At 37.4% G+C, this 22,011-nt stretch overlaps 2 protein-coding genes across 2 annotated transcripts in view; both read right to left on the bottom strand.

Moving 5' to 3' along the window:
• The window catches only part of LOC140154523 (uncharacterized), a 102,155-nt gene extending 90,466 nt beyond the window's left edge, over nucleotides 1-11,689 (bottom strand). Inside the window, 9 exon segments of the mRNA XM_072177093.1 lie at nucleotides 534-724; nucleotides 1,858-1,990; nucleotides 3,232-3,428; nucleotides 4,742-4,988; nucleotides 6,144-6,276; nucleotides 7,624-7,757; nucleotides 7,760-7,861; nucleotides 10,469-10,834; nucleotides 11,575-11,689. Of these exon segments, the coding sequence (XP_072033194.1) occupies nucleotides 534-724; nucleotides 1,858-1,990; nucleotides 3,232-3,428; nucleotides 4,742-4,988; nucleotides 6,144-6,276; nucleotides 7,624-7,757; nucleotides 7,760-7,861; nucleotides 10,469-10,834; nucleotides 11,575-11,689 (1,618 nt within the window).
• Nucleotides 11,690-14,946: 3,257 nt separating this feature from the next.
• Nucleotides 14,947-21,716, bottom strand: LOC140154522 (protein SpAN-like). Its single transcript, XM_072177092.1, has 4 exons — nucleotides 21,610-21,716; nucleotides 20,712-20,892; nucleotides 19,672-19,848; nucleotides 14,947-15,329 (listed from the first exon to the last, which is right to left on the bottom strand). The coding sequence occupies exons 1-4, from the start codon at nucleotides 21,622-21,624 to the stop codon at nucleotides 14,947-14,949; spliced, it is 756 nt and encodes a 251-aa protein (XP_072033193.1). The 5' UTR covers nucleotides 21,625-21,716.
• Between the last annotated feature and the right edge of the window lie 295 nt (nucleotides 21,717-22,011).

Genomic DNA, 22,011 nt, shown 5'->3' with positions numbered 1-22,011 from the left:
ATGTACAGAATGTCCAAAAGTTTGCCCTCCTGAGTCATTGAAAAAGACACCAGAGCCTCTGGCTCTTCCTCGTGCCCTCCCCTCCCCCTCCCTGGGTTTTAACAGCTTTCAAGGACAAATTACAGCAGACATATAACAGGTCTACTCACACATATCATCCTGTTCCATTTCTAGTTGAAATCCTTTGCCTCCATCTGTTGGGTTAGTTCTCAATATAACCCAAGCTGAGTTCTCCTCAGGTATGATGTGATCCTGTGGTACAGACCCGGCCGGTGAGTGTCAACACACCAGAGCTTCTGGCTCTGGCCGTTGAGACCCACCCGCATGGTTTTAACGCTTATCTTTCAAGGACTCTGACAAATTACAACAGACAAATTATGTACAATGTACAGAATGTCCAAAAGTTTGCCCTCCTGAGTCATTGAAAAAGACACCAGAGCTTCTGGCTCTTCCTCTTGCCCTCCCCTCCCCCTCCCTGGGTTTTAACATCTTTCAAGGACAAATTACAGCAGACATATAACAGGTCTACTCACACATATCATCCTGTTCCATTTCTAGTTGAAATCCTTTGCCTCCATCTGTTGGGTTAGTTCTCAATATAACCCAAGCTGAGTTCTCCTCAGGTATGATGTGATCCTGTGGTACAGACCGGCCGGTGAGTGTAGTCAGCCGAGATTTTCTGTTCAATGGATCCAGTCCATTCCCAATCACCACTGTATCAAGGCTGTAAAATCATTTTCAAACAGTTTGTTTTTCATCAATGACACTCCTCAATGATATATATTCAACTTTTCCCTGGGCCTCAAGGAAGAACAGATGATTAATTGTGTTTTCAACTGATTGAGTGTCCCAGGTTAAAGAATAAATAAAACAAACAATAAACAACAGGCATACAAAATGAACTATTCTAAAAAAAATCTGAACATTGTAAAGTAGCGTGAAAACAGCCAAAAAGATCTAAAACAGGCTAAAAATAAATGAAATTGCATACATTTGGTCAAAAAAACAACTGAATTCAGGTTTTAACCTGACAAATATCATGCCTGAAACAAACAAACAATATATCACCCAAACATTCTTATTCCAAACTTTCGAGTAAAATTGCTTCAGCTGTTTGGATATTAGAATGGTGCTTCAGCAATTAGAATGGTACTTCAGCAATTTGGATATTAGAACATCAACTGAAGAGGAAAATATAGACCAGTACATACTCTTGACACCACCCTGCTACCACTTTTGTTCAAAACATTTAAATGATCCTTATCTAGTTTTATCTAAGACCTAACATTTTACCTGGGTAATAAGAAAACATGAGCTTTATTCAACTTTTTAATCTTTCTAAGTATGATTTTAAGTATGCTTTCTAAACTGTTGACCTCTTTTCTCAAGAGTTTGGTAATTGCTTAGTTAATAATGCATTAAACTAAGTAAAATGAGGGCCCCAGGTTTATACCTTGGGACAATAAGATATTTTTTAGCATAATAGCTCATTTTAATTATAACAGCGCATGACTGTTTCCTGGGAGCATAGTGGCTTTAGTGATTAAGTGTTCAGACCCATAAACATACCGCAAAAACTCGATAGTTAGCATATGTGCTTACTATCGAGCGGTTTTGAAAACATGAAATTGTACCAAAGTCCGACGCTTTACCAACTGAGCTAATGGGGTTGAGACACACATTTGCAGGCTTACTTGTTCGTATATACCTATGTGTATCGATGATTTCCTCAAAATCCTTTACACTTTTGTGGACGGGGCTCTTCATGTTTACATGTTTTAAAAGCGCTCGATAGTGCTAACTATATGCTAGCTATCGAGTTTTTTACGTATAGGGTTTGAGTCAATAAATACTTACATATTTTCCATATCTATATCCAGTACTTTGATTCTAAATCTTCTGTTTGGGATCTCACTTCTGATAAACCACACACAGAAAGCACTGTTGGGGTATTCTGATGGGTATCCTGGTGATGATAGCTTCACAGAGCCTGTATGAGAGGTATTGATTTTGTGGAAAATAAATACAAATCTTTATTTTCAGTATGAAAATGTTACAATATGGCTTTAAACATAACATGGCATAACTGAACATCACATACACAGTACTTATTGTCTCATATCTATTGTGCATTCTTTAAAACTGAAGAAAGTTCCTGCAATCTTATTGCTTCTTAGCTGTATGATATGACACAATATAACACACTTTAGCATGTTTGTGTCAACACAATACTCGTATGCACTATTTGAACCAATCGGAGGTGCATAGCAACAATGTGACTGATCAATTCTAAGCCCTTGGTAATTCCTTGTAAAATGTAAGATTTAATTTGATAAAAATTTGGTATGCTTATGATTAATATATTTATTTGAATTGAAGTGATTAAGAATGAGAATAAAGGTATTGTTTTTAGCCACTGTCGTGCATCTTAAGTCTCATATAGCACACAACATCATTATTTTCGGCGTAAAACAACTCAGCTTTGCCATGTTGTTTTACTACAAATAATGGTGTCGCCTGTGTCATATGAGAAGAAAGATGCACGACAGTGGCTAAAAACAATACCTTTATTCTCTAAATAGAACACAGCTCAGACACACAGATAAGCCAGGTAGATTGCCATAATTATTCTAGCTGTTTAAGAATCAGAGATTTGGGGTTTTCAAATTTTTGCACAAATTAAATAATTGAGATTGTGGATATAATTTGGACTGTTATTTTATCTACCATAGAATGAGCTTACAACAACACATTATTCACACAAAATTTGCTTTAACACCTATCATAGACAAACATATCTAACAGTTTGAGTAGCATGCATGTAAAAACTGATAAAAAATGATCAGACCCTATAATTTTGTTAAATGTTAAATTATGAAAGTACCACATCTTAAAATCAAAATAAGGAAACTTTGGAAACACAGATGGGCTATTCCAGAAATTAATGGCATCCCTAAAGAACACACGTAAATTTTTACCATAAATATGGGAATTTGAACTTCCAAAAAAATGCTTTTACAAAATTGGGATTTCCACATTTTTGGAATTCACAAGCCTAAAGAGAGGGTCTTTTTTGAAATTCATGCGTCTTCTTTCCGGTTTCGAGAATAATGGCCCTTTTGGGGGGAAATTCTGAGAGCAAAAATTGGTGACAATTTTTAGGAATCCAATGTCTTCTTTAGGGGAAGTGCCTTTAATTTCTGGAAGAGCCCAATGTCCCTTTAAACTGACCTTCTAGAGGGACAGTAATATTTCCACCACAATCAGTGTTTGTGGATGTCTCATCATTAACAGCCAACTCCTCGGTAAAGGACCACAGCTGAATTGAGAATCCTCTTCCATTATTAGAATAGTCGCTTTCGAAGAGCACCCATAGAGCATTCCCTGTTGAATTCACTACCCAAGCTTCAGGCATATTGCCAGATGACCTAGAGCATACAAAATTAATATTAACCCCATGAGAACTACCTGCTGATTGGCCAAAAAGAAGTTTTCATTATAAATTGGCCCAAACAGCAACATTGTTAGAATAATTTCACCACACAAAAAAATTGGGGTGAATTATTTGCAAAAGCTCCATTCTGATTGGTGATTAAAGTGAAAATATCATGTAATTGACCAATCAGAGGCAATGTTAGATAGGCAGGTAGTGCTCAGGGGGTTTACACATTCAATAGTTACTTGCTATATTGGGCATCAGTTTAAGTATTTTCGATAGAGTTGGTAAATGTTTCATAATGAAAATTCAGAGAGTGTTGATGCTATTACAAATTGCATTTTTGCAATAGAACTCATACAGCAGCTTACACTACACATTCAGTTCCCCAGATTCTAGGAAAAAGTCCCAGGGGGCCACTTGATATTGACAAGAGGGTATCATCTGTTAATCTGAACTTTTAAAAATCATCTTATCTGATGGGGCTGTTATTTTCTTTGGTCATGAATATTCCCGACATGGCAAGAGTAAATTTGTTTATGTCCGTGTATACCGGCTTTTTTTACTCAATTTAACTAGATTTATCGATGATGCCATCACTTCCATCATAAATATGCGGGCAAACCAGTGCTTCTACAGCCGTTGCACAAAACATGCGCAGCCCATACACAATAGTGAAGGACAGAGCTGGCTTTACCGCTAAAAAGGTAGCCTTTATTTGAAGGGGTAGAGTTCATTAGTCCCAGCCCCATGAAGTATAATTTTGGTCAGCAGAGATAGGGATGAGAAATGAGAGGCATGAACCAAAATTATCTCTGTCTTAAGTCATTTTGGTCATCACTTCATCTAATAAGATGCTCATTGAAATAGATGCACAGAGTAAGAAACCCTGTGATTATTTTTTTTTGTTTTTTTTTGTTTGTTTTAACGAATCTGTGATGATTCACTCTGGTGGAACTGATGGGCATATCAACTGAATAATAAAGGTAAAAAGTGTGAAACTACCGTTAAAAGTACAAAGTTTGGCGAGCTTTCGGCCATAGGCCTTTTTCATAGCCATAATAAAATACTTGTGAAAACAAAACATCCGCAAGGAATGAACGTTGATGAACGTGTGTGTGAGCGACGGATGAAAGCGCGAGCTGGGAAGCACAAAAACGCTCGCCAAACTTGGTACTTTTAACGGTAGTTTCACACTTTTTACCTTTATATTTCTATGTACACTACCGATGCAGCTTCTTTTCATATCAACTGAATAGATATCAATACAGGTTTTTTCTTCAGCTATTCATAAAATTGGCCTACCTTGTGAGACGAGTCTCCTCTCTTTGACTTGGATCTACACCATTACCAATCTCTAACCAATCATAGTTCTCCTCTGTGTTCAAGTCGATAATATGCGCTGCAATGCGTGTACCAGGTTCTGATCGGAAGGCCCAGAAGTAGAAGGCATTGTCTCCATATGGCCGGGGGTAATCCACAGAGCGGAGTCTCAAGATGGATCCTGGTTTTAGATTAAACTCTCCGATTGGTCCCTTCTTTGGGACTGGCTCTGAACAAGGTGTAAAAAGAAGCACAAAAAACAACAAAAAAACTTGAAATTTGAGGTAGTCGGCACATCTACAGCCAATTCTGCAGAAAATGTGCTTAAACTTTTTGTGCATGAAATGACATACAGCACTCTTCAAAAGGGTTTAATAGGACCGGTAGCTGTAAATGTGTTGCAATAAATTTGACAATTTTCATAACTCACACAAATCCCATGGACGAGTTAGGAAGGATTTGACGATGGGTGACCCAGCGTACTCGGTAATCTAAGGGCATATAAATTGCCTAATTGGCTTAATTTTACCAGCCCTCATAATATAATATATATAGAAAAAAGAACAGGTTACTTATCAAAGCATTTCTATTATGAGCATGAGTACCAGGGGTAGTACGAGCACAAAAAATCAAAGGGTCCAATTTTATTTTTCTGGACCCTTTGGTACCTGCAAAACCAACATTTAAGGGGTCCAATGAAAATTTAAAGAGTCCATGTGTTCGAAATTCTAAACTCTGAAACTGGTCAAATGTTCCAGTGAAATTATTAGTGTTGTTGGCCTATGGCCAAGATGAAGTTGCTAGTGATGAACAGCACCAGTACTGATTGAGGTCATAGTATTCGGAAGAAAATGAATTCTTTCCCCGGGATCAATTCAGAAGATTTACTGATTCTTTTTATTCTTTTTTTTTATCGACGATTCTTATATAAATTTACGCCTCTGTGCATCTTAAACTTAAGGAGACCATGCAGTTTTTATTGGAATCTTTGGTCACTTTCAACTTGTGATTTAAGGAGTCCAAATTGGCCAAAATAAAAAAATAAGGAGTCCCTGGACGTGCAGACGTGACCCTTGATGAGTACCCAACAAAATGCCAAAAAAATATGTGTGAGGGTGCCAAAAAGTTACAGAGACAGAGAATCACATAACATCGCCAGCTCGTCATGTCATATCCCAGATCAATAAACCAGTCACCATCAGTTTGAAAAAGACACAGAGTCGTCGTGTCGAAAGCTCACATAAGTGAACAAATTTAATTGTGTGTAACGGTTTAAACTACCAATACAGAGAATCTTTATGAAGTAAATTTGTATGACTTTTTGTATGACTCCTAAGTGCATATTGATTAAGTGTTGCTACATGTAAAAGTACATAAGACAAACCTTTTTCCAATGCTTCATATGAGATGAAATATACACCATTTGTGTCAGTGCAGCATGAGTCACTGGTAAAGACCAACCTAAGTTGATTGCTGGTACTGTAATAATTTTTGGGAATATCATATCCTGACAATACCTGAAAAGATACAAAAATACAAAGGGAAAAAGTTAATCAAAATTTGCAATGAAAAGATACTCAAGTCAGTGTACCATTACATTCTCTAAGAATGGTCATGGATGACTCATGGTGATGAGACTGGCTAAATAAGCTGTATTTTTGCCGGAAAGGGTACGTAATTTAGCACTCGACGTCCGCCATCTTGGATAAATTTGGTGTACTGAAAATGCCCAGCAACTGTCAATCAAATACGAACTTGTCAATTGAATATGGGATAAGTCTGTTCCACTGTGGCATAAGTACGCACAACGTTGTTATGCGAACGTGCGTAAATTTTAGGCTAATGTGCCTGAGCGTTACCAGGACGTTACTAGGTGTACTGAAAAAGCCTAGCAACTGTCACTCAAACTGCCGGTGTGTCAATTAAACTGCCGTAAAGTGACTTCACTTTTTATACAGGGTTTGAATACGAGTGTCACCGCCCTGACGTGACAGCGTGACGGTTGACAGGTATGCTTCCAAGAGTTACCTGTTGAGGTGGTTACCAAAGGATTTCTTGGACCCACCTAAAAGTAATACACTTTTGGTACACACTGCAACCCTGCTGGCATTATTTTTTGATATGGATAAACCTACACCCATTTCTAATGGTAATTTAAACCGAAACCCTTATTTTGAACATCAGTAGAGAAATATGCCAATTGTTAGTGAACCAAACCAAATTGCTGGTTGGCCAGTAATGCTGGGTAACAAGCCGACTGAAACAAACATATTTTTAAATATTGTGAACTGGCCTCAAAAAGAAATATATAATTTTTCACAAGGTCATACCTTACATTCCTGTCCATAAAAATGAACCAAAAGTGTACACAGGATTACTTCAATACTCTACTCTAAACAATGGTCAGTAACCAAACAGTTATCCAACTGACACAACAGCAAATTGCACTGACATGGAACAACTCCTGGACCACATTCACAGCCTAACAATTGGCACCAAACACAAGAAATATGTGAGTAAGTGGAATAATGTGGAACAAGGCCTGTTTCTTGAAGAAAGAAGCAGCCCTGTTCCACACTATTCCACTTACTCTTTGGAAATAATCACCAGTGTATGGATCTTGTACATATTCTTTTGCTGGGTGACAATTATTTGCCTGTGAATGTGGTCCAGGAAGCTGTTCCGTGTCAGTGCATTTTGCTTTTGTGTCAGTTGAAAACTGCTTGGTTACTGACATGTGTTTAGAGTAGAGTATTGATGAAGTAATCCTGTGTGTAATTTTGTTCATTTTATGGACAGGATTTTAAGATATGACCTTGTGAAAATTATAAGTTTCTTTTTTGAGGTCCGTTATAATCACTTACCAATGGTAAGGGTGAATCCATCTCATATATAGCCAGCATATCTCCATCACTGATGTTAAATATGCCAAACTCAAGGCGTATAATGGTCCCTTTAGCCGTCTGCAGATTGTAGTTAAAGTTGCAATCATTGTCGTGTATGGGTCGGGATAATTAGGAGAGAATATCCCACCCACTGATCCATTGATGGAGATGTCCCTGACACAACCTGCATCAGGTGTTGGTGCAAAAGTGGTGGTAGCTAAAAAGGTTTGAAATATAACAAAATATAAATTCAATTAGGTTGCATGTTACTTAAGGGGTACTACACCCCTGTGGTAAATTTGTGACTATTTTTGCATTTTTCTCAAAAAATAGTAACACACTGGTAACAAAAGTTATGTATATTATTGGGGCAAGGACTGCAACTACTGCACTGTCAATTTTATTTCAGCACAGGCAACAGTTGTGGGGTTACAGTCAAAAATGAGGGAAAACCAATATTTGATCAATAAATCAATAACTACTTACTTTGAGTTGCTGAATTTTCAATACAGTAGTTGTAGTCCTTGCCCCTGTAATACATTTCCTACTTGTCACCAATGTGCTATAATTTTTGAGAAAAATGCAAAAATAGGCATAAAATTGGCCAGGAGTGTAGTACCCCCTTAAGGGCAGATTCAGAATTGTTGGTCGAAACAGCCAAAAAAAATCAATTTTCATTATCAATATATTATTAAAAATAACACTTTGATGTTTTGCAAAAGTTCATTCTACAAATCATATACTTTGAAACTTGCTTGATTTATTGTTGTTAATGAGTTATGTATGTTTTACAAAAGTGTTGCTCTTTCAGCCCTCTTTACAACATAACTCAAGAACCATAGGACCTACAAAAGTATATCTGTGATATTTGAATTCTGCTACACACTCGCTATGAAATGATCAATGCAATTTTGCCAAAGCTCACTACCAAGATGCTGTGAACTACCAAATTACAACAGTTTAAAATAGCAGCTCGCCTTAAACAAGGTTTTAATATCGCGTTTCTCATTTTTGTTTACCGCGCTCGCAGATATTCTCTATTTTCTCACTTTGATAAAGTACTTTTGTACAAAACATCAGTATATATTTTTTATGTCAATAAAACATTATTGACCATCATCATATCGTTCAGTCTACTTTACATTTTTATCATGCGATGTCACTTGGGAACTTATATTTTTATCACACATTTGGGCACTTTGGGCACGCTCTCACACCAAGGTAGTAAAATCATACGCACTTGGGAAATCAAAATTTCATGCATCATCAAAATAAAGTTGGAGATTTTTTTTTGTCTCTACCCATTACTTTTTACATTCTCAAATGACCTGGTTAACAATTTTAGTGGGCAAACAATACTTCTGTCCTGGTATGCCCAGAAATTTTTAAAAAAGTTGACAGCCCTGCTTAAAGTTCCCCTGCCTAAGGAACAACACCTTTAGGCTGTCATAAGTAAAAAATTCTCTGCCCAATGTCAGAAAAAAGTAGGATCAAAGGTTTCTTGGTATCATTGGAATTAGCAAAACATGTACTTTCTCTCCATATTATGCCTCAAGTCCCAAACATTGGGGTTTTGAGTAAAAGTAACTCAAATTGTTTAAAAAGTACTGGCGTATTCCTAGTCAAAAGGATTTGGAAAATGTATAATACCGTTCTTGAGTTAAAGGTTAAAAGTCAAATTTGTGGCTCTGTGGGTTCAAAAATATAAAAATGACAAAAGAGGGGGTCAAAATGTTTGTTTTGATATAAAATTCACATAAAAGATACGATTGCATAATATAGGGCAATGCAACTTTCAGGGGAAAAACTTTGATGAAGATGGTCAAAATGGGCTAAAAAGTACTAAAAGGCCTAAAACTGAGGGGTCAAGACTTTTCACTTTGACCACTTGATTATATTTTTATTGTCACACTCATAAGAAATTTGTATACTGCTATCTGCCCTCATATAAATCCATTTATTCTTATTTCGGCCACATGATTTCATCATTGTAGTACATATTAATATTGTAGCGTAAGTTAAATTTCCATCTTGTTCAGATTGGGTGCCACAAGCTTCACGCTCTGCGTCTTTGCGGCATCCACATCTCTTCACTTCTCATGTTCTTATATTGTATTTCTATAAGTAATTATCATTAAGTATTTCTTATCTTGCATTTCCAATTGTATAACTTTTTGTGAATTGAGATGAAAACAAATAAAACTTGAAACTTGAAGGGGCCACTCATGAATGATTTTCCAGCTTGCTTTGCTTGCTCACATTTTACTGCAAATGTGACTCTGCCCATTCGGGGGGGGGGGGGGCAAAAATGGGAGTCAAAATCATCAAGAAATCATGAACAATGTCCCCTCTTTTTATCCTTCCTTGATGCACCTATACTTCTTCATAGTCCACTTGCCCATAGTGCATATTCTGGCTTATATACATTTTACAAAAACTCTGATTTGTATTAATTTGTGTAAAATTAATAGATTTTCACATCTGATCTTTTCAGTCACTATACACTCTCTGTTTGCTAGCTCACAACTAATGACTTAGGATTCCGGTTAAAATACCCAACATGGGTGTCTATGGAGAGAGCCAGCCCATTTTCTTGAATACTAAAATTATCCATGATGTAATGCATCTTTAAATGGATCTGGCTTGTGATTGGTTACACAGATCTCGCAATGATTTAAATCCAAAACATTCAATTTGCGGTGTACCAAATATTCGAGCACCTTAAAATAAAACAAATGTTCAGACAGTGATATGATCAAATGGAATTTCACCAGTGAACATGCATAATGGATGGTCTGTTACAATGGAATTATATACACTGTACCTTCTGGTCCCGAGCCTTTAGTTGCTGCCCATGTAAGGCTAAACCCAGTCCTAGATAAACTCTCATCACTGACAAATAAAAACCAAACAGTCGCTGATGGAATCTCAAAATCAATAGGTAGCCTTAATCTACCAGAGTATGAACCCAGAGCAAGATTTACATCAGGGTTGCTACCAACACCGTAGTACAAAAAATCATAATCGGCTTCTGTGTTAAAATCAGTGAATTGTACTTGAATAGTTGTAACACTTGCATCGTCAACTGAGATAATGTTGGAACAGTTTGAATTAATTGGGTAGTTTGAAGGATAATTTGGACTGGTAAGAGTTCCAGTAAGGGTTGTATATGTGTCTCCACAAGTTTGACCTGAAAAGAAATGTATAAATTTAATATCTCGTATAAGAAATTTGAGATCAAATGATTTTAATTCAATATTGCGATTTCCAAACGCCGTGATCGTACGCCCGTGGATCTAGTCAAAATCGCTCTCCTGTATCGAAGCGAGGTTGTGTATTTAGCCAGTTTTGAAGATTTTTCACATACAAAATTAATGTGGAGACTCCATTGAAAATGCACATAATTTGTCCATTTAAAAATATATTAAAGAGAGACACTAATAATGAACTTACGAAGGAGAGTCTAACTATTGTTATGATCCTTTTAGTTTGTAAGAAATCATTACAATAAAGCAACACTGAGGTGTGAAAATTTGACTTCATTCATACGTGCGGTTCATACGTACAGATTGTTCACTGAAATGCGTGTGAGATTGGCCGTATAAAAAAATTAGATTGCGATTTGCCTTTTTGATACAAAAGCCCACCTACATGTATCACACATGGTCCACGTTGATATTGACATTTTTCTTGGCGTCATGGCGGTCATGCAACACACCTAATTTTCACCACGAAAAAGTCTCATTTTGAAAGTAAAGTCAATATATATGGATGAAGTGGTCCTTATATTACCAAAATATTTGTTTTTGGCAACCATAATATTTGGGAAGCACTGAAATACAATTAATTTTAAGCAGCATGTTAACCATGGTTTTTAGTCAAAATCATAAGCATGCTGTAATAAGACCCAGCGGCCATTAAATTTCAAACGCTTCGCCCTAGTAACCAGATCAGATGTCAGTCTTTGTTCCAGCTGCATTGTTCTCCTTCGTGGCGGATGAGCACAATCCAGCTTGGAACCGAGACTAGCAATACTGAATGCCATTTTGAACAAAGTTTTTACGCGCAGTCCACACAACACGTATGGAACATCACAATCTCTCTATTAACTTTGCACAATTATTCCCACTTTTCTCAATCAAAATAGTCATTTTGGTATCAGTGTAAAGTCTATGTTTTCATTGACCCCCAGCTAGTTGTGGAATACTATACTATTACTAGGGCTGACACTGAAAGGTAGTTTGCTTGGATTTTGCTGAGGGGAGATGGAGAGATAGTGGATATCGGTGTTGTCTGAAGTATGACCCATGACCCATTTTAGCGTTAAAATTATACATTTTCAAGTGCTTTGCACTCATTATTTGCCATGGCGGTAATATAATTTTAGTAGGACAATTTGGACATCTACCTCCCAGGCTCAGTGGCCCCGGTACGTATCTGTATTCCAGGTGGTTTCATGATGGCAGAGCATTGTAGTCATTTGGTGGTTTTTTTTAGTGCAAGTAAAAACAGTCCAAAATAACACATTTTCAGACATTTTGTTGACTCATTGGCAAGAAGGATGTCACATAGAGAAACTTGAAGACAGCCAAATTTGTATGCTACCATGACGGAGTCTGAAAACATGGGCAGCACCAATTATGAGGGGCAAACACATAGACAGGGATTCGAGGGGGCTGCGTTAAAAGGGCATTTTATAATTCACAGCCTCATCCCCCCACTTTTCTCCAAAAAAGTTGAGATTTTTATACCACTGGAAACCTCTGGCTACAGTACATAATGTTTATGTACCAAATATTTCTTGCAGATTAATTCGCTTAGCAAAATATCATCAAATTTGAATTGCTCTGGTATACCAGAACGAAATTACAACAGTGGCCTATGGAGCAGTGTAATACACATAAATCATGCATAACTTACAAACGCAAAATCAGAATCAACTGAAATTTTGGGTATAAGCTTTTTCGTAGATATCTACTGAAAAATGTCATAAAAAGAGGATGCTAGGAACATGAAATCCTCCTTTGATTTAAAAAAGAATCATCTTTGTTTCCTGTTAGTGACCCTAAAACCAAGATGTTTTTATTATTACTATTCTTTATTCCTTGATACAAGCTTATGTAAAAAATTACTCAAAAGGTACCAGAAACAAATACGCCTATACAATATTTTACTGTTCAAAAACAGTTTGTGGATTTTGTTCAACCATTCACAATCATGCATACCGGTCTATCTGAGCTGCCCCCATCTGGGGGTCGGGGATATTATTGTCCCCATGCCCACTTTATAAAACCTCTGATCATCCTATCTCCTTTCCCTTTGTAGGATATTACATTTAGTTATATGCGCCCTGAACATACTACGCATGCGCACTGCGTCTATTAAATATGTTGTCTTGAGCCAACATCACGTCTGAACGAGTCCGCTATTTATGAGGTCATTTGTACCCTTTATGGTGCCTTAACCTGGCTAATACCCTTCCCCTTTCCCTCTTCTTCTCCTCTCTCATTCCCTTCCCCTGTCTCCTCTTTCCTTCTTTCGTTTCTTTCCTCTTCTTTCTCTTTCTGATTTTTTTGCTCTCCTTCTTGGGGGGGGGGGCAATCCCCCCGTGGCCTGCCTCTGCCTAAAAATAAGGTTTTCACCATTTTGAAATGATATCAATGCGATCGTATTCTGCTGTGTTCCCGTGTTATGCATTCATGTCAACAAATCCACGTGATGGGACTTCTGGTAAAAGTTTACAACACCTATAGTGCCAACTTTGCATAAAAATTGCATAAAATTTGTACATTAGCAATTTTAGAGTTGAAAATTGTGTTTTATTACAACTTGTGAATGAAGTCACTACAAATTTGAAAAGAAAATGCAAACTATTTCAGTGATATTAATGGTTTTCTCAGTTATTTTCACACTTTGTATTTCATATTTGTGTTATTGATATTCGTCTTGTAATTAGAATTTGTCCACTATGTTCCAGTGCCGACTTTGTTAAAAGCAAATTTATCATTTGTCAATAAAATTTTCCATGTACAGCAATTTTCCCTCTTCTCTTGTTAGAGGAGTGATGAGGTCCCATCCCTCCCGGGTGCATCCCTGACCCGTATGCAAATTTACACATTTTACTGAGGAAACCTTCCGTCAAATACCCCGCTATTCACTTGCAGATTAGCCTGATGCACTAAAAAGCCCAATTTGTATGTAAAAAATGATGTGAAACAAAAAACACTTCAATTTATTGTACATGTATATTCTGTAATGCCCAAAACATTCAATTTGTGGTTTACCAAATTTTAAAACACCTTTGAGTAAGAAAACAGTAAAAATATAATAAAGTTTTCAGACAGGGTTAGTCCTCAACAATGGAAGTAACCAAATGGGGCTGAAGATCAACATGAGCAAGACCAAAAGTATGTTCAACAGATTTGTCATCAAGAAGCAAATCTACATTCACTAAACAGCACTAGCAGAAGTAGAAGAATATGTGTACTTGGGTCAAGTTGTCAAGATGAGCTACAACCACTTTGACGAAGTTAGAAGAAGAACAGGATGGGGTGCTTTAGGAAACTTGAATGAGGTGATGCAGAGCAATATGCCTCTGTGTCTTAAAAAGAAAGTCTACAACCAGTGTGTCCTCCCAGGCATTACATATGGCTCAGAACCTTGGGCCATGACTCAGAGAATGGAGCAGAAGTTGAGAGTGGCCCAACACAGTATGGAAAGCAGCATGCTAGGGATCACAAAAAGAGACAGAAAAACAAATGAGTGGATCAGAAACATGACACAGGTCACCGATACCATCTAGACTGTGAAACAAAAGAAGTGGTCTTTGGCTGGTCACCTAGCTAGAACATCAGATGGACGATGGACAGTGGCGGCGCCAGGAATTTTTTTTTCCGGGGGGGCATTGAGGGGCAAAGTGAATTTCAGGGGGGCAAAATCAACAAATTTTATGCAAAAATTACTGCAAAAAGGTGAAATTTTCGTAATTTTGGATTTTTACTGGGGAAACAGGGGGCAAGTAATTCTGACTGGGGGCATATGCCCCCATGCCCCCTCCCCGTGGCGCCGCCACTGACGATGGACCAAACTGATTACAGAATGGATACCTAGAAATGGTACTAGGCACCCAGGAAGACAGAAAGTTAGATGGAGGGATGAAATTACCAAATTTCTTGATGTAACTTGGATGAGAAAGACATGGAATAAATCAGAGTGGCGTCACCTTGGAGAGGCCTTCACCCTTAGGATGATGATGATGATCAAATGGAATTTCACCAGTGAACATGCATAATGGATGGTCTGTTACAAGGGAATTATATACACTGTACCTTCTGGCCCCGAGTCTATAGTTGCTGCCCATGTAAGGCTAAACCCAGTCCTAGTTACAGTCCTATCACTGACAAGTAAAAACCATACAGATGCTGACGAAAGCTCAAAATCATCAGGTAGATTTGGACCAGTGAATGAACCCAGAGCAAGAGTTACATCAGGGTTGGTGCCAACACCGAAGTACAAATAATCAAAAGTGTCTTCCGTGTTAAAAGCAGTGAATTTTACTAGAACAGATGTAGCATCTACAACTGAGATAATGTTCCAACAGTTTGAACTATCAGGGTAGTTTGAGGGATAATTTGGACTGGTAAGAGTTCCAGTAGGGGTTGTGTATGTGACTCCACAAGATTGACCTGAAAAGAATGAAATGTATATAAATTTAATATCTTGTATGAAGTTGAAGACACTTGAGATCAAATGATCATAATGGGCTATTCCATTTAAAATCCACACTACCCCTGTGGAAGATTTTGGAAATATCTTCCACACAGGGTGGATGTTTTTTAAATGTAATTGGTCAGAGTTGATCATTTTGAAACCCATACTCCCCCTGTATTATGGCTTTACCGGTATCTTCCACACCTGGAGTGAGTATTTCAAATGGAAGTTAACCAATTGCCTATTCTATTCAAAACTTATACTCCCTCTGTGGAAGACTTTAGCTAAATCTTCCACAGGGGTAGTGTGGATTTTAAATGGAATAGCCCAATAGTCCGGTGGCATAGCAAAGGTAGGTTGGTTTTTCTTTGTTGATTATTGTTCTATGGGTGGTAAAAATCAGATTCCTTATGGTGTAAAATTGTCACCTCTGGGCATTTGAGATATCCAAGGTCAAAGTTTATACAGGGGTCAAAATTAAAAGCTTGTCTAAGTTTGTCCAAACCTATGCCACATTGTTCCACTTGTCACAAGGATTCAGAAAATGTATTGTTTCACACATCTACAACTTATTGTTGTAGAGTTATGAGTAAAAATGTCTAAGATTTAATAGGGGACTCTGTGGGAGTTCAAATAGAAAAATGCTCAAATTTTGATGAAAATGGTCTCAAATGGTTTTTTCTGTAATAACAACTAATATAGAATAGTTTGGAACACCTAGAATGAGTTATTACCAAGGTAACACAGCAAAATAGGTCATTGCCAATTGAGTCATATTGATGTTGACCTACTGGTATTTCCCCAAATGGCTTAGGTAACGAGTCGATACAGGTAGTTATAACTCCTCTTTATTAGATTGAGATAACACTGCCAACAATTTTCAACAAAATTGGAACATTTTATCTATTTCAGCCCCTGTGGCACTTCAAATTTAAACATTGACCTTTTGGCCTACACTCTGGAACGATAAGTCGGAGGTTGTTCAAACTATACATTTTCTGAATCCATATGATTAGAAGAACATTTTTCTATGGGTTTCAAAAAAAATTGAGCATTTTTTAATTTTGACCCCTATATAAACTTTGACCTTGGAAATCTTGAATTGACCAGGGTTGACCATTCTACACCACCTATAATCTCATTTTGTAACACCTATAGAATAATAATCAGCAAGGAGAAACTGGCAAAACCAACTAACCTTATAAAACAATAGTTTGCAGCTGGGCGTTAATTCAATATTGAAAGGAGGATGGTCACATCATCAACCTCTCTCCGTATTATCCCCACTTTTTCTCCATCAAGATGGTAATTTTGTTATCAGTGTACAGTGTATATATACATGTAGATGAATCCAATGAGACAAGTGATGGTCAGGATTAATTCGCCATAGCTGGAGACCATCCGCGCCAATCTAGCTTAGTTCATTTGGATTATGATCCAAGACGCCCACTATCGCGAGCACATTGTAGGACGTAGCACTTGCGCCGTGTCGCGGGAGCGGTAAACGCTGTACGCCTATGATACTGGCGTCACGTACAATGGATGGATGGCCCCCAGCTATGGCTGCCAGAGAGGTGTAGAAATGTGGCTCATCAGATTGTCTATAGTCTATAGGGCTGAAAGGTAGTTTGCTTGGACACCCCCTGGCAATCCCTAAAGAAAAAGGAGAGAGAAAGGGTGAGGGATATTGAGAGATAGAGAGGAGTGAAATGAGAGACAAAAGTGAGAGAATGAGATGTGAGACAGATGGGATACAAATTTTACAATGTTGGCCAAATGCCCTATTGGGTCAAATAGTAGACATTGGAGTCAAGCAAGGTGCAGAATAATTAGTTATCCAAATTATGACCCATGTTAGTGTTAAAATTGCAAATTTTCAAGCGGTTTAATTTTGTGCTCATTTGTGCCGGTGGTGAAGTAATTTTAGTAGCAGGTCAGCAGGACTATTTGGAAATTTTACCCCCCCATGGCCCCAGTACGCCTCTGTAATCTAGGTGGTTTCATGACGAGCACTGTAGTTAGGTGCTCTCATGTCATTTGGATTTTTTATTGCAAGTAAAAACAGTCCAAAACACAAAGTTTCTGACAGTTTGATGACTCGTTGGCAAGAAGCATGTCACCAGTCAAGTTTGTACGATACATGTTTAATTTGCCAGCTGATCCACCATGAGCTATTGTGGAATGTCGTGGTGAATTCTTAGTCAGTGGGAGTGGTCTAGTTCGTAGACACATTTTTGATTGGACAATCGCAAGATTTCGGTGCCGCTTTATCAGGCCGTAGACGCACCCCACGCCATCATGCGTCTTGATAATGCCTTACACGCTTGTAGAGGTGCGTGTATGTATTGCGCTGTAATGCGTAGACTAGTGCGGAATACGCGACGCCGCTAGCAGTACGCCGCAACAGAATACGTGAAGTTGTAAACAAGTTTCGCTTCATTTTATAATGAGGGAGTTTTATGACGGTAACTTAGTTTTTGCTTTAAAAAATTGTTTACAGTTATTAAAATAATATTTAACTAACTAAGAATGAGAATAAACGATAGGAATTTTTATTTTGCCTATCCTCTACCTATGATAGACGACAGGCAGGTCCAATATTTGTATCGTAGTGGATACCGCGCGCCGGCATCCACTACTCAAAATATTGGACCTGCCTGTCGCTCTATCACACGGTAGAGGATAGGCAAAATAAAATTCCTATCGCTTATTCTCTAACTCAACGACATGTAATTGTGAGTACTCACTGATTCGAATCCGAACGGTTCTGAATTTTTTACTTCTTTACATTAAAAAAAAAAAAAAAACAAAAACAATAAGGGTCGACGGTTCAGTCAGTCAGCTTTTTACCTTTCCTACTTGACAATAATGTTGATTTACCTTTCCTATCTGATAAAAAATTAACCCACTAATGGGAAAAAACTTGGAAAACTCAACATTTTTTTATACCTAAGCCTATACTGAAGTAACAAGAAAACAAAAGGGGTACAGGTATATTCTCCAATATATTTCCTCCCTCACCATGCTCATACCCTTTTTCTGTATGGTAGCCTACCCTATAGCTAATTGCACTGTTTTATAATTATACTTTTTTTTTTCCTGTTCAAAATATTTTCAATGGTGTTATCTGCATATGGCTTTGCAGATAGCCAAGGGTTTTTCACTCAGCGGCAAAATAACCTAGATTTTTCACTACAGTCTGCAATTTTTTGTCCTGCATATGCGATTTCTCGCGCGAGAAAATTGTGCTATTTGGCAATTTCAAAAACTTTCGCTTGTGTGAATGACTAAGAATCGGCAAACAAATGCGATAAACTCCCTGCCCATTAGCGGTGGGTAAAAAATCAAGGCAATGGAAGCGTAAAAAACGTTCAACTATCTGCCAAGTCTATACCTACTGCAACAAAGGTAAGCTAGTCCACAGTATGGAAATGAGAATCACAGGCCAACATGTATGGCAACGCACAACAGCGAATGGGTGTGGTCTCTGATTATAACGAGGAATTTCTAGTGCAGTCAACATGTTCATAGACACAATACTAATAGGTCACAACCCTTTCTCACAGCACTTTCTGTTAACTGCAGTTTCTTTAATACAACTTATGTGTGACTTTTCTCTACAGCACAATGAGGGATTTAAGGCTGGCATCCTTTTCTCACTCTCCTTTGTATAAGTCCACCTCCTTTCTATATGTTATAAAACATACAGGGAAATGAAAAGCATAGACCTACATCAAATTAAACAGACACCGTCTAAATAAGGTAGTAGTACAACTATGTAGTGGTAATAATGTATATTTATTTCAAATCGCAGCACATGAAAACTTACAATCTAAAAACACATCTATGATCGACATACAACAATCAAAATTATAATATTGCACTTGAAGTTGACACACATAAAAACACAATTTATAACAGCAGCAAATTTAAAAGTCATGTACATAAAAATATAAAAGTGATCAAATTTCACATTAAACATCACAATGGCATAAAAATCTCAACTTTATGAGACTTTACGACTTCTGTGCTCATTCGTGGTGGACGGTCACAATTATTCTTACAGTAATGTATATAAAATTTACAGAAGATTTTTAGGGAGCAGTTCCAGGAACATTGCTAGTGGAAATGTACGTAACATTACAGTTTATTATATAAACAGTGTACCTAACAAAAGATATACCTGTGATAAGTTTCTGGGTTTTTCCTCTCGTCATCATCTTGAATAACTTCATATGTTTGCCGGTTGTTTTAATGATAAGGTCGACCCATCATCATCTGATCATCATAATTTTAACTCTTTTGTACGTGACTTACTTCCAAATGACCCTGTTGGTGCAGGCGTAACGGCCACCATTGTGATTTCACAGGCCGCTGCATTGAATGAAGTCGTTAACTGACAAGGGACATCACGTAATTTGCCGTCAAAGTCGAGCACAAGACAATTTTCAGCGGTACCGCCATCAGGTTCTGTACTGCCGACCGATCGCCAATCTAAGAATAAAATTATAACAGGAAAAGTAAATCAAAAACAAGCAAAAGCAAATGAAAGTGGAAATCTATAATTTGCCAAACCTGAACGCTCTAAAATTCATCCAAATTCAGATTTTGGAATAACAAGCAGACAGCAAACTTAGCATTCGAACCTGAGCTGAGGATAGTCATTAATCTGGTCAGAACAAGTTATATCTGTACTGTTTTATAAAATAAGCATGAGCTCTCATGATCAAGTTGATATATTTATGCTTCTCATTTTGGCGAAGCTGTTACGTAATACAGACTTTTCACTTTCTGGAATCCCTTGTATTAAAACTAATGCAGACATTCCTCTCCCCAAATTTCCTTGTAATAAAACCAAGATAGACTTTCCGCTCTCTGGATTTCCTTGTATCAAAACTAATGTAGACTTTTGACTCTCTGGATTTCCTCACAATAAAACTAATGTAGACTTTTGACTCTCTGGATTTCCTCACAATAAAACTAATGTAGACTTTTGACTCTCTAGATTTCCTTGAATTGAGACTAATGTAGACTTTCCATTCTCAAGATTATTCTCTTCCATTGGAAAGATGATATCAAAACTACCAACCATTTAACCTGCTATCACATGCATACAATTTTCACAAGAATCATGCAAAACAGAATCAAGAGAATATTTGATAAAAATCAGCCTAGAGAACAGGCATGCTTCAGATTGGGATTTTCAACAACTGATAATCTGCAGACTTTGAATTAACTGATTGGGAAAACAAAAGAGTATCAGCTGAAGTTTTGTATTTGCTACATTAATTATGAGAAAGCCTTTGAATCGGTGGAACATAGTAACTTCTCGGCAAACAAAAAAATGTTTTACTCACCCCAAAATCCTTTGTTATCACCAGCCGAGTTCCAATAGTTGGATGAGCTATCACATGTCCATTGTCCTTCCACTCTGTTATCCTTACATCGTAACCAAAACCCATCATGCGACGCTGGGCTATGATCGGCTTTGAGTTTGCCCTTAAGATAGTCTGCTTCAGCTTGACTTTCAACCAACACCTGCAATAATAATTGCAATCCTTAAAATATGGCTTACACTTTGATCCAAAATGGTGTCATTTCCAATGGCATACCATAGAATTCCATAGCAGCAAAATATGTCTCTATTAACTAGTGTTTTCTTTTGACAAAAGGCAGGCATCTTCCACAAAAATATTATTTGGAATTTGAGCAACTATATTACTGATACAGGCGGTTGTGCAAACATGCATTATTTTAAGACCAATCTATTTTTTTTAATGTTTTTGTGGTGGGCTGGATCTGCCTTTCGCCTCTTTCATCAAAAAATACTTATCGCTGCCTGCTTGGGCGGTGTTTCCTGGCCAGGCAGTCGGACCCAAGGAGGTTATGAATGGAATCTTGACCTCAAGTTGTGGAGTGTGAGTTATTTTACTCAACACATCCAAAAGGTCATGTTATGAGTGTATTATTTTTCAAAAGCAGATCGGGTGTAATAGTTGGAGATGTAAGAGGGCCTAGTTATCACCCCCTCTGGGATTTAATGACACCAATTTTTGAAGGGCTAAGGGTGTCGATCAGATTTGACATTAACGCAAAAGTGCATTATAAGGGTAAATCAAAAGTCAACACAGGGGTCAAATTTCAATATTCTAACTTTCCAATAGTTTTAATTAGTGCAACAAAAACTTTCATATTGGAGATTTTAAGAAAATTGAGTTGTTTTCAACCACCTAGCTCTAGATAAAGTAAACTTACCGGAATAGCTCCCATATTCCCACATGTATACTCGGCCAAAGCCAGAGACTGAAGGGCTCCCTGGAAGTAATAACATTTCCTGCCCCATGGTTCAAAGAATGTTGGGCACGTAATTGACCTATCAAAGAAACAAAAGTTATGAAAAAATAGTTTATTATGCTGTACTGTATCATTGAACATTATTCTTTCAGCTGGTTATGAAAATGTCCTAATTATTGTTTACAAACATAAACTGCAAAAGAAGTCAACAGAACAAAAACTGTTTGTAGTTAAGTTATGACGGTTGTAAAGAATTGCGATAGTACGCTCGTAATTGTATATTTAACTTTTTAAACATAACATATTGGTGATTGGTAAGCCTTCAAGATTCAAGTCAAGAAAGTGTTCAAAAAATTAAATTTC

The sequence above is a fragment of the Amphiura filiformis genome, chromosome 6, assembly GCF_039555335.1.
Source record: "Amphiura filiformis chromosome 6, Afil_fr2py, whole genome shotgun sequence".
Lineage (NCBI taxonomy): Eukaryota > Metazoa > Echinodermata > Ophiuroidea > Amphilepidida > Amphiuridae > Amphiura > Amphiura filiformis.
Note: the sequence above shows the minus strand (reverse complement) of the source record. Positions and strands in the feature narration are given on the sequence as shown.